The sequence below is a fragment of the Ahaetulla prasina genome, chromosome 7 (assembly GCF_028640845.1).
Source record: "Ahaetulla prasina isolate Xishuangbanna chromosome 7, ASM2864084v1, whole genome shotgun sequence".
Classification (NCBI taxonomy): Eukaryota; Metazoa; Chordata; class Lepidosauria; order Squamata; family Colubridae; genus Ahaetulla; species Ahaetulla prasina.
In genome coordinates, this window is record NC_080545.1 from 97,146,210 (window position 1) to 97,160,013 (window position 13,804).

General features: G+C 47.9%; 1 protein-coding gene across 2 annotated transcripts in view; it reads right to left on the minus strand.

Moving 5' to 3' along the window:
* Positions 1 to 13,804, minus strand: part of PODXL (podocalyxin like) — a 74,675-nt gene that overhangs the window by 21,375 nt on the left and 39,496 nt on the right. For both annotated transcript variants that reach the window (XM_058190426.1, XM_058190425.1), the window contains exon 2: positions 481 to 951. In XM_058190426.1, the coding sequence (XP_058046409.1) occupies positions 481 to 951 (471 nt within the window). The remainder of the gene's footprint in view (positions 1 to 480; positions 952 to 13,804) is intronic.

Sequence of the window (13,804 nt, forward strand, 5' to 3'; positions counted from 1 at the left end):
ATGGCTGGCTAAGGAATTCTGGGAGTTGAAGTCCGCAAATCTTAAGGTTGCCATGGCTGGCTAAGGAATTCTGGGAGTTGAAGTCCGCAAATCTTAAGGTTGCCATGGCTGGCTAAGGAATTCTGGGAGTTGAAGTCCACAAGTTTTAAGGTTGCCATGGCTGGCTAAGGAATTCTGGGAGTTGAAGTCCGCAAATCTTAAGGTTGCCATGGCTGGCTAAGGAATTCTGGGAGTTGAAGTCCACAAGTTTTAAGGTTGCCATGGCTGGCTAAGGAATTCTGGGAGTTGAAGTCCGCAAATCTTAAGGTTGCCATGGCTGGCTAAGGAATTCTGGGAGTTGAAGTCCGCAAAACTTAAAGTTGCTGCCATGCTGGCTGGGGCATTCTGGAAGTTGAAGTCTACAAGTCTTTAAAAGCTGCCAAATTTCAAGATCCCTGGATTAGGGGAATTATAATCCAGGGAGAGGGACTGGCAACGTACCTGTGGACCCGACCGGCCTTATGGAGGCAGGCGAGGAGGGAGAAAGGGTGACCGTGGTCGGCCCGCTGACGGAGGTGAGGTCTTTCGCGGCAATCCCCCGCGAAGAAGTGGTATGGGTGGTAGCCAACACCGGAGCCAACGTTGGTGCCCGCGAGGCCGCTGTAGTTGCAGCGATGACGGCGGGGGCAGCGGCGGTGGTAGTGTCTCCACGCTTCGTGGGCAAAGAAGGGGTGGTGGTTTTGACGGAAGTCCCCACTGCAGGCATCTTGGATGATTTCACGACAACGGGAGAAGTGGAGGAGGTTGGCAAAGCTGCAGGTTTGCTAGAGGGCGCCCCTAGTGGTGGAGTGAGAGTCGAGGTGGTCACGATGCCCGATGCAACACTGGAAGGAGAAACGCCGGCGACAGAACGGAGAGTCAGGGTAGTTGGAGGAGGCGGTGAAGAATCCGCGGTTACTCCTGATATGCCCCCTAAGAGAGAGAGAGAGACCGGAGTTAGGAAGAGGTCATGGGTTTCCCACATGCAGCCAAGCCCAGCCCCAGGCCTGTTGACAGAATAACAGAATAACAGGAAGGGACCTCGGAGGCCTTCTAGTCTAACCCCCCTGCCCAAACAGGAAACCCTACGCCATTTCAGGGAAATGGTTGTCCAATCTCTTCTTCAAAAGCCCACTCCCTCCTTCTAGCACTGATGATGTTACCTAGCTGGGTCATGAGACGTCTGCAAGAAAACAACCAAGCTCAGAGAGCACAAAGGACCCCACAGTTGTCATCCTCCTCCTCCTCCTCCTCCTCCTCCTCCCCACTCCCAAACCCTTCTCCCTTCTAGCACTGATGATGTTACCTAGTTGGGTCATGAGACGTCTGCAAGAAAACAAGCAAGCTCAGAGAGCAGCAAAGACCCCACAATTGTCATTGTCCTCCTCCTCCTCCTCCTCCTCCTCCTCCTCCTCCTCCTCCTCCTCCCCACTCCCAAACCCTTCTCCCTTCTAGTAATGATGATGTTACCTAGTTGGGTCATGAGACGTCTGCAAGAAAACAAGCAAGCTCAGAGAGCAGCAAAGACCCCACAATTGTCATTGTCCTCCTCCTCCTCCTCCTCCTCCTCCTCCTCCTCCTCCTCCTCCCCACTCCCAAACCCTTCTCCCTTCTAGTAATGATGATGTTACCTAGCTGGGTCATGAGACGTCTGCAAGAAAACAAGCAAGCTCAGAGAGCAGCAAAGACCCCACAGTTGTCATTGTCCTCCTCCTCCTCCTCCTCCTCCTCCTCCTCCTCCTCCTCCTCCTCCTCCTCCTCCTCTTCCTCCTCCTCCTCCTCCTCCTCCTCCTCACTCCCAAACCCTTCTCTCTTCTAGCACTGATGATGTTACCTAGCTGGGTCATGAGACGTCTGCAAGAAAACAAGCAAGCTTAGAGAGCACCAAGGACCCCACAGTTCTCCTCCTCCTCCTCCTCCTCCTCACTCCCAAACCCTTCTCCCTTCTAGCACTGATGATGTTACCTAGCTGGGTCATGAGACGTCTGCAAGAAAACAAGCAAGCTCAGAGAGCGCCGAGGACCCCTCATGTCAACCCAGAGGTGCAAATATTCTCCTTTCCTAGCAGCTGCTAGAGTTTGAAGTGGAGGCTCATGGCCCGGCAGCTTTCCCTAAAATGTAACTTGAACCTTCGTTAAGCGTAAATGGTCACTAAGTGAGGATCACCTGTACCATGCCAAGCAGGAAGAGGCTAGGGAGTCAAGTGATCGTTTATTTTTGTTTCTTTGCAATGCTTTGGGGAACACTATAGAAAACCCACCCAGAGCAGTGTAAACAGAGAGTCCTTGACTTACGACAGTTCGTTTAGTGACCGTTCGAAGTTACAACGGCATTGAAAAAGCAACTTAGGACTATTTTCCCACTACTGACCGTCACGTGGTCAAAATTCAGCTTCTTGTCAACTGACTCATATTTATGACGGTTGCAGTGTCCCGGGGTCATGTGAACCCCTTTTGCGACCAGCAAAGTCAACGGGGAAGCCCGATCCACTTAACAACCGCGGCGATTCACTTAACACCTGTGGCCAGAAAGGTCATCAAATGGGGCAGAACTCCCTTTACAAATATCTCGGGAAATTTGGCCTCCGTTGTGGTCGTAAATCAAGGACTACTTGCAATTCCCCCCTTCTCCTAAATTCAGGCCAAGCTGCTCCCCAAATGTTTCCTCTTGCAGGGTCTTCATTTTTTTTAAAGTAAAGGTAAAGGTTCCCCTTGCACATACATGCTAGTCGTTCCCGACTCTAGGGGGCGGTGCTCATCTCCGTTTCAATGCCGAAGAGCCAGCGCTGTCCGAAGACGTCTCCATGGTCATGTGACCGGCACGACTCAACGCCAAAGGCACACGGAACACTGTTACCTTCCCACCAAAAGTGGTCCCTATTTTTCTACTTGCATTTTTTTACGTGCTTTCAAACTGCTAGGTTGGCAGAAGCTGGGACAAGTCACGGGAGCTCACCCCGTTACACGGCAGCACTAGGGAGTCGAACCGCCGAACTGCCGACCTTTTGATCAACAAGCTCAACGTCTTAGCCCCTGAGCCACCACGTCCCTCTTCATTTTTTTTTTCTGTGCCTCCCAACCCAGCAAACATCCAGGTTTCCATCCTGGTTTGCCAAAATCCAGTGACGGGAAAGCCGGATGCCCGTTTAAGGCGGCTGGCACCGTATTCCTGGGCCGAAGCAGCCACGATTGTCGACGATCAAATAGCAAGAGAACCAGGAGGCATGTGCAGAATGCCACGCCATGCAAGCAAGGGGGCTCTCAAGACCCATTTTTGGTTATTTCAGGATGAGTGGAATGGGAACACCGAGGGAGGGGGATACTTCCTCCCCGGCCGCCAGAGTCTTCCTGTGGTTGCGGCCTCCGCCCGTCCCCGGCCATTTCCCACCCGGGCCCTTCCTCCGTCAGTGACAAAGCTCTATTAATAGCCGGGAAGAGAACAGCAAAGCCGAAGGGCAGAAATAGCAAGAGGGGGTCTGGTCCTGAAAGGGGGATGCTGAGGAAGGTAGCTTGGTCTAGTGGTTAAGGCACCAGCTTAGAAAGCCAGAGATAGTGAGTTCTAGTCCCGCCTTAGGTATGAAATGCAGCTGGGTGACTTTGGGCCAATCACACTAGGAGTTCCAGTCCCACCTTGGATATGACAGCCAGCTGGGCAACTTTGTGCCAATCACCAGGAAACAGTGAGTTCTAGTCCTGTCTTAGACTTGAAAGGTGGCTGGGTGACTTCGTGCCAATCACTAGGTGAGTTCTAGTCCCACCTTAGGTATGAAATGCAGCTGGGCTGACTTTGGGCTGATCACCAGGGGACGGAGAGTTCTAGTCCCACCTTAAACATGAGAGCTGGCTGGGTGACCTTGGGCCCATCACCAGGAGTCAGGGAGTTCTAGTCCCACCTTGGGTATGAAAGCCAGCTGGGTGACTTTGGGCCAATCGCCAGAAGATGGTGAATTCGAGTCCTACCTTGGGTATGAAAGCCAGCTAGGTGATCTTGGGCCCATCACTAGGAGACAGGGAGTTCTAGTCCCACCTTGGATATGACAGCCAGCTGGGCAACTTTGTGCCAATCACCAGGAAACGGTGAGTTCTAGTCCTGTCTTAGACTTGAAAGGTGGCTGGGTGACTTCGTGCCAATCACTAGGAGATGGTGAGTTCTAGTCCTGTCTTAGGCACGAAAGCCAGCTGGGTGACTTTGAGCCAATTGCCAGGAGACGGTGAGTTCTAGTCCTGTCTTAGGCATCAAAACTGACCGGGTGACTTTGAGCCAATCACCAGGAAACGGTGAGTTCTAGTCCCGTTTTAGGCATGAAAGCCAGCTGGGTGACTTCGAGCCAATCGCCAGGAGACAGTGAGTTCTAGTCCCTGCGTAGAGGGACTAAAGAGGCTGGGTGACCTTGAGTTAGTCATCCTCTCTCACCCCAACCAACCTCACAGGGTGCTTATTGTGGGGAAAAGAGGAGCGGGAAGGTGTGTCGGATACGTAGGTGAAGGTGGGGTGCAAAATTTTGCCAACTTTTTTAAGATGCCCACGGACTACTACCCTTTCCAGAGTTTTCATCTACACAAGTAAAAGCCTCTGTGGCTCAGACTGCTAATGCAGTCTGTTATTAACAGCAGCTGCTTGCAATTACTGCAGGTTCTAGTCCCACCAGGCCCAAGGTTGACTCAGCCTTCCATCTTTTATAAGGTAGGTAAAATGAGGACCCAGATTGTTGGGGGGCAATAAGTTGACTTTGTATATAAATAAACAAATAGAATGAAGACTATTGCTAACGTAGTGTAAGCCGCCCTGAGTCTTCAGAGAAGGGCGGGATATAAATGCAAATAAAAAAAAAAAAAGAATTGAAGAGAGCAAAGGCAGTCTTCAACTTATAACCGTAATGGGGACCAGAATTACCGTTGCCAAGTACGACGGCTGCTAAGTGGATTGTACCCAATGCGTGGACGTTAAGCGAATCCAGTTTCCTCTTCCCCTCCTCCTCACTTAACCTCCCCCCCATTTCAAACAGGCCCACCCCCCCCCTATAAAGGACTGGGGGTCTCTATGACGCCCTCCCCCATCTAACAGCCTGTTTGCAAAGCTTTGAAGATGTGGCGAGAGCCAGGCCATTCCCTTGCACCTTGGTGAGAAAAGCCACGTGGGGCAGGTGTTGCAGTTGCTCTCTTAACACACACAGCTGTGTTCAATTCCGTGTGAACTGGGGTAGGAAGGAAAGGAAGGGCCCACCCTACTCCCCGCTCCTTGAGCTGGGTCCAAGTAGACCCTCCCATGGAGAACGGAGCTGATGCGACAAGGAAACACCCAAAGCCGGCCAACTTCTCACCCACTTGTAAGATAGGAGCAGGCAGGACAAAACGCACTGGAAGTTTTCTGCTCCACTCCGGCTTTTCCTTAAAAAAACCCCACAAAAAACAACAGATTTCCGGCCAAACCTGGAAAATATGCGCAAGCATTTGGGCGGGCGAGCATTTGGGAGGGCGAGAGAGAGAGAGACACACACACAAAACTTGGCGCAGAAATTGCTGGACAGGATAGGAAAAAGAACACGCGCAGGGCTGGCTTAACGTAATTTTAACGTGGGTTTTATTATGGTTTTATTATAGTTTTAAATTTTTGTTTCAGCCTAATTGTATTAGAATTTTAAAATGTTTTTTTTTTTTAAATTTTCTGTGTAATCTGTTTTTATTTGGCTGTGAACCGCCCTGAGTCCTTCGGGAGAAGGGCGGTATATAAAATAAATAAATAAATAAATAAATAAATAAATAAATAAATAAATAAATAAATAAATAAATAAATAAATAAATAAACAAACAAACAAACACGGATCACAATCCAAATTCTCAGCAGGTCCCTGATGCTCCTCCATCTCGGCAGGGATGGAGCCTTAAAGGTCCAATGCAGATGGTTTCTCCCCCCGCCCCCCGTCCACCCACCCACCCAAAAAAATTCACTTTGAAAACCTGTGGATGGGCGCCCGGGAAGCGAACCCACACCCTTTTTCTCCACATTACGTCATTTGATCTGAATCACACCACGCCATCACTGCAGGGGGAAAAAAATTAAAAATATCCCTTTTTAATTTCCCCAATCGTGGGGCTATTAAAATAGCTCAGTGGAAAAGAAAGTAGACCGGGCGGGAGGTGGGGGGGAAGAAAAGGCAATGTTTCTCTTCAATCCAGGAGGTCCTCGGTTTATGGCCAGAATTTCTGTAGCTAAGCAAGGCTGAAACGCTGCCAAGTTTGAAAAAACTGATCTAGATCAGGAGTGGAGAACGATGGCCCCTGAATAGAATAGAACAGAACAGACCAGACCAGACCAGACCAGACCAGACCAGAACAGAACAGACCAGACCAGACCAGAACAGAACAGAACAGAATAATGAATGGAATGGAATGGAATGGAATGGAATGGAATAGAATAGAATAGAATAGAATAGAATAGAATAGAATAGAATAGAATAGAATAGAATAGAATAGAATTTTTATTGGCCAAGTGTGATTGGACACACAAGAAATTTGTCTTGGTGCATCTGCTCTCAGTGTACATAAAAGACACATTCATTAAGAATCATAAGGTCCAACACTTAATGATAGTCATAGGGAAACAGTCAATATAAATCGTAAGGATACAAGCAACAAGGTCACAGTCATACAGTCATAAGTGGAAGGAGATGGGTGATGGGAACGATGAGAAGATTAATAGTAGTGCAGACTTAGTCAATAGTTTGACAGTGTTGAGGGAATTATTTGTTTAGCAGAGTGATGGCCTTCGGGAAAAAACCTGTTCTTGTGTCTAGTTGTTCTGGTGTGCAGTGCTCTATAGCATCGTTTTGAGGGTAGGAGTTGAAACAGTTTTATGTCCAGGATGCGAGGGGTCTGTAATTTATGACTTGTGGACTTATGACCAAGCTCAGGAATTCTGGGAATTGAAGTCCATAAAGGGGCCATAATTCCCTTCCCTGATCTAGAGCTTCTTTCATTCTCTCAACGTGGCCCATAATATATTTTGTTCATCGTGATTCCTACTTTTGGGTTCAATACTTATTCAAGCACCCTCCACTGGCCCTTGTTTCTATTTTATTTTAAAGTTTCTCCTGACCTACTCAATTTTCCCTTCCATATTTTTTTTATTTTATTTTTTTTATTTTGTCACAACAGTATACACAAACAATTGTCATAGATAAAGCAACATGTATTGAAGAAAATATATAACTAAAAATATGCATCAATAATATTAATTTGATATAATGAAGGGAACAATAGGACAGGAACGGTAGGCACTATTGTGCTCTTATGCACGCCCCTTATAGTCCTCTTAGGAATGGGGTGAGGTCAATAGTAGACAGTTTTTGGTTGAAGATTTTGGGATTTTGAGTAGAGACTATGGAATCAGGTAGTGAGTTCCAAGCATTAACAACTCTGTTGCAGAAGTCATATTTTCTGCAATCAAGTTTGAAGCGGTTGATATTTAGCTTGAATCTATTTTTTGCCCTTGTAATATTGCGATTGAAGCTGAAGTAGTCTTTTATAGGAAGGATATTGCAATAGATGATTTTGTGTGTTAAACACAGGTCATGTCGAAGTCGACGGAGTTGTAAGTTTTCTAATCCCAGGATTTCAAGTCTGTTGGTACAAGGTATTTTGTTGTTTTCGGAGGAGTGAAGAACTCTTCTAGTGAAATATTTCTGGACTCGTTCTATTGTATTTATGTCAGAGATGAGGTATGTATTTTTTAATTTATTTATTTTATATTGTATTTATGTCAGAGATGAGGTATATCTCCAATTCAGAAGAAGCGTGCTAATTACGGCTATAAAAGATGTATTTTCTTTACTGAAAAACAAGCAACAAGCAACCAAAAAGAAAACCCTTTAATCTTTTTTCCTCTGATAAAAAATAGGGGAAAATAAGAATTTTTTTTTTCCTGTTGTGCCAAAATTAGTGGAAGCTTTATGTCTCAAATTATGAAAATCAAGACGTGTTCTTGATATTTCCCCCCCTTTTTTAAAATTTGTCAACCTATTATTTCTGAACTAATATTTTAACTCCTGACATGTAAGCAGATACATGTCTGATAATATGTCCAATCAGATTCAATATATTCAGTCAATAAACTGAGCCATGCTCAGGTAACATATTAACCAAGTTAGCAGGTTGTATGAATGCATTTGTGTGACTGATCTGGTTAAATAGGTTGTGTACGAATACACTGTTTAAGGAAACACAAGAAGTGAACAGAAAGGCACAGCAAAGATGTTCAGGGGACTGGAGGCTAAAATATATGAAGAACAGTTGCAAGAATTGGGTTTTAGTCTAGTTGAAAAGAAGGATTAGGGGAGACATGATAGCAGAGTTCCAATATCTCAGGGGCTGTCCCAAAGATGAAGGGGTCAAGCTATTCTCCAAAGCACCTGAGGATAGAACAAGAAGCAATGGGTGGAAACTAATCAAGGAGAGAAGCAACTTAGAACTAAGGAGAAATTTCCTGACAGTTAGAACAATCAATAAGTGGAACGACTTGCCACCAGAAGGTGTGGGTTGCTCCATCACTGGACGTTTTCAAAAATATACTATTGGTAGGTTTGTCCTACAAGACTCCATCACAAATGGAATAGAACCTAGCAGAGGAAGGGAGAAAATTTATGCGAAATGGTAACTGAGCAGATTGGAAGACCTCCAAGGTCTCTTCCAGCAGTTATGATTCGATTCGATTCAATTTGTCTCTACTCTACTCTCATTTCACTGATTCTGTCCTGTCCTGTAAAGCAGGGGTCTCCAACCTTAGCAACTAAGACTTGTGAACTCAAGCTCCCAGAATGCCTCAGCCCTTGTGGACTCCAACTCCCAAAATTCTTCAGTCCTTGTGAACTTCAACTCCCAGAATTCCTCAGCCCTTGTGAACTTCAACTCCCAGAATTCCTCCGCGCTTGTGGATTCCAACTCCCAGAATTCCTCAGCCCTTGTGGACTCCAACTCCCGGAATTCCTCAGCCCTTGTGGACTCCAACTCCCAAAATTCTTCAGTCCTTGTGAACTTCAACTCCCGGAATTCCTCAGCCCTTGTGGACTCCAACTCCCAAAATTCTTCAGTCCTTGTGAACTTCAACTCCCAGAATTCCTCAGCCCTTGTGAATTCCAACTTCCAGAATTCCTCCGCGCTTGTGGATTCCAACTCCCAGAATTCCTCAGCCCTTGTGGATTTCAACTCCTGGAATTCCTCAGCCCTTATGGACTCCAAGTCCCAGAATTCCTCAGCCCATGTGGACTCCAAGTCCCAGAATTCCTCAGCCCATGTGGACTTCAACTCCCGGAATTCCTCAGCCCCTGTGGACTCCAACTCCCAGAATTCCTCAGCCCTTGTGGATGCCAACTCCCCGAATTCCTCAGCCCTTGTGAACTCAAGCTCCCAGAATTCCTCAGCCCTTATGGACTCCAAGTCTTAAAGTTGCCAAGATTGGAGACCCTTGCTATAAAAGACTTGGGACTTCTTCTGACCTCCGAAAAGAATCTGATTTTGGATCACCTCCATCCAATAAGTCCTCACCTTGTTACCCTTGAACATGGCTTACATTGTTTTGCGTTCTCTTTAAAAGAAAAAACAACCCACCAAATTGTCGAAATCGGCCGGCGAAGGAACAATAACGCCGCGACGTCTCATGCAATCACACTGCATCCATTGTCACATAAGTCAGAGGCCTTTAAATAGCTTTGAATGGAAATCGGGGTGAATGGACGCCCTGCCTTTCCCGAAACTTGGAAAGCCTTAAAAGAATGGGAGACCATCTCCTGCCAGCCAGACCTCGCGTTGACCTAAAGATGCCAGGAAGTTCTACGATAAATATCTCTTGGCCAGGGGTGGATCGGCCAAAAGGACTCCCGAGAAAGGTCGCCCTGAGATCTTTCCACAATCGATGAGGAGGAAGAGCAGGTCAGTGTGTGGTCACCACGGTCCTTTTCCTGCCTTACGGAAAGAGTAACGACACTAGCATTGAGGAGCGACAACTGAAAAGGGGAGGAATGGCATAAACTTTCCCTCATGCAGAATACAGGGAGCAACAAGGTCTATAAATTAGTCCTTCTATTCCTTCTCCTCCTCCCAAACCCCACTCCCTTCCAACACTGATGATGTTACCTAGTTGGGTCATGAAACGTCTGCAAGAAAACCACCAAGCTCTGAGAGCACCAAGGACCTCCAGTCCTCCTTCTCTTCCTTTTTCTCCTCCTCCTCCTCCTCCTCCACCACCACCAACCCCCCTCTCTTTCAGCATCGATGATGTTACCTAGTTGGGTCATGAAACGTCTGTAAGAAAACCACCAAGCTCTGAGAGCACCAAGGGCCCCACAGTCCTCCTCCTCCTTCTCTTCCTTTTCCTCCTCCTCCTCCTCCTCCTCCTCCACCACCAACCCCCCTCTCTTTCAGCATTGATGATGTTACCTAGTTGGGTCATGAAACGTCTGTAAGAAAACCACCAAGCTCTGAGAGCACCAAGGGCCCCACAGTCCTCCTCCTTCTCCTTCTCTTCCTTTTCCTCCTCCTCCTCCTCCTCCTCCTCTCCACCAACCCCTCTCTTTCAGCACTGATGATGTTACCTAGTTGGGTCATGAAACGTCTGCAAGAAAACCACCAGCTCAGAGAGCACCAAGGGCCCCACAGTCCTCCTCCTCCTTCTCTTCCTTTTCCTCCTCCTCCTCCTCCTCTCCACCAACCCCCTCTCTTTCAGCACTGACGATGTTACCTAGTTGGGTCACGAAACGTCTGCAAGAAAACCACCCAGCTCAGAGAGCACCAAGGGCTCCACAGTCCTCCTCCTCCTTCTCTTCCTTTTCCTCCTCCTCCTCCTCCTCCTCCTCCTCCCTCTCCACTAACCCCCTCTCTTTCAGCATTGATGATGTTACCTAGTTGGGTCATGAAACATCTGCAAGAAAACCACCAGCTCAGAGAGCACCAAGGGCTCCACAGTCCTCCTTCTCTTCCTTTTCCTCCTCCTCCTCCTCCTCCACCACCACCAACCCCTCTCTTTCAGCATTGATGATGTTACCTAGTTGGGTCATGAAACGTCTGTAAGAAAACCACCAAGCTCTGAGAGCACCAAGGGCCCCACAGTCCTCCTCCTTCTCCTTCTCTTCCTTTTCCTCCTCCTCCTCCTCCTCCCTCTCCACCAACCCCCCTCTCTTTCAGCACTGACGATGTTACCTAGTTGGGTCACGAAACGTCTGCAAGAAAACCACCCAGCTCAGAGAGCACCAAGGGCTCCACAGTCCTCCTCCTCCTTCTCTTCCTTTTCCTCCTCCTCCTCCCTCTCCACTAACCCCACTCTCTTTCAGCATTGACGACGTTACCTAGTTGGGTCACGAAACGTCTGCAAGAAAACCACCCAGCTCAGAGAGCACCAAGGGCTCCACAGTCCTCCTCCTCCTTCTCTTCCTTTTCCTCCTCCTCCTCCTCCTCCTCCTCCCTCTCCACCAACCCCACTCTCTTTCAGCATTGATGATGTTACCTAGTTGGGTCATGAAACATCTGCAAGAAAACCACCAGCTCAGAGAGCACCAAGGGCTCCACAGTCCTCCTTCTCTTCCTTTTTCTCCTCCTCCTCCTCCTCCTCCACCACCACCAACCCCCCTCTCTTTCAGCATTGATGATGTTACCTAGTTGGGTCATGAAACGTCTGTAAGAAAACCACCAAGCTCTGAGAGCACCAAGGGCCCCACAGTCCTCCTCCTCCTTCTCTTCCTTTTCCTCCTCCTCCTCCTCCTCCTCCTCCCTCTCCACCAACCCCACTCTCTTTCAGCATTGATGATGTTACCTAGTTGGGTCATGAAACATCTGCAAGAAAACCACCAAGCTCTGAGAGCACCAAGGGCCCCACAGTCCTCCTCCTCCTTCTCTTCCTTTTCCTCCTCCTCCTCCTCCTCCTCCTCCTCCCTCTCCACTAACCCCACTCTCTTTCAGCACTGAGGATGTTACCTAGTTGGGTCACGAAACGTCTGCAAGAAAACCACCCAGCTCAGAGAGCACCAAGGAGCCCACAGCTCAACCCTGAGCTACAAATATTCTCTTCTATCAGAAAGACTTGTGTTGCAGTCACCCCAAAGCCAATTTCCTGTCTGGTCCTTTGGCCTGCTGAGAGGTCAGACAAAAAACCATCTGGCTTTTAAAACAAAAGTTTATTTTAAAAACAACAACAACAAAAACGAAAGAGAAAGATCCTGCCATGCCGGCTTGGCAGAAGATTAGGGCAAGCCCTTTGAAGCCCTTATCTTGTTCTCTGCACAGAGAACCAGGCACCCAAACGAACAAGGGCTTCTGGTGACTCAGCCATTTATATTCCCCATTATCAGCTCCTGCTCAGAGAACAGGAGCTGGTGAAGCTTTGTGTACTAATGAGCTCTTCACATCCTCCGGTTTCAGGTGTGTTTGCTTTGGGGAGAAAAAACAACAACAACAACAGCGGGACACAATCGCCCCCCCCCGTTGAAAAGGCAGACTGTTTTCCCAGTAAATTTGGCCGAAGGTTGTGTGTGTTTGGGCTAGGCTCAGAGAAGAGGGGAAAATCCTACAAAGAAAGCTCGGTTTTTATCATTTGCGGTGCAGGATGTGAGAACGACTTTGTTGATGTTGATGTTGTTCCCTGGGCTGCAAAGCATCTTTGCGCCTCTCCCTATTTTTTTTTTTTTTTTGTTTACATTTATACCCCGCCCTTCTCCGAAGACTCAGGGCGGCTTACAATGTATAGGGCAATAGTCTCATTCTATTTGTATATATTTACAAAGTCAACTTATTGCCCCCCCAACAATCTGGGTCCTCATTTTACCTACCTTATAAAGGATGGAAGGCTGAGTCAACCTTGGGCCGGGCTCGAACCTGCAGTAATTGCAGGCTTTGTGTTCTTAATAACAGGCCTTACCAGGCAGAGCTAAACCGGGCTTTATTTATTTATTTATTGATGGGCTAACGGTGAAAAGAAATAAACAGTGTTTTGGAGGACAACATGGATTTGGATTCAGGATTCATTCTTCTCAGAGAATAATACGGGATCTGAACTTAGATGAGGGGGCCTACAAAAAGGAAGAACAAGCTGGGATGTTGGCGGGAAGAGCCGGTATGATCTAGTGCTTAAGGCGTTAGTTTAGAAACCAGGAGATAGTGAGTTCTAGTCCTACCTTAAGCATGAAAGGTGGCTCGGTGTCTTTGAGCCAATCACCAGGAGATGGTGAGTTCTAGTCCCACCTTAGCCTTGAAACTGGTTTGGTGACTTCGGGCCAATCACCAGGAAATGGTGAGTTCTAGTCCCACCTTAGGCATGAAAGCTGGTTTGGTGACTTGGCCAATCACCAGGAGACTGTGAGTTCTAGTTCTGCCTTAGGCATGAAAGCTGGCTGCGTGTCTTTGGGCCAATCAACAGGAGATGATGAGTTCTAGTCCCTCCTTAGGCATGAAAGGTGGCTGGGTGACTTTGGGGCAATCACCAGGAGATGGTGAGTTAGGCATCGAGGACGGCCTGAGTGGAAAAAGACCCCCATCAAGGAAGGCAGAGGGCAGATGGAATCATGTGACTTGATTCCTCCTTCGCCCCTGAGTTACTATCAGAGGTGGCATTCAGGCGGTTCCGACCGGTTCGCCTGAACCTGCCTACCCACCCACACTCTATGTCATTCCTATTTAGGCACGTTTTTCAGACCGGACGCATGTGCAGAAGGCATGTGTTCGAGCAAAGGACATGCGTCGAAGGCCAGGCACTTGTGCGGAAGGGGGCGCATGGGGCGAACCGGGCCCGCATGTACACGAAGTGA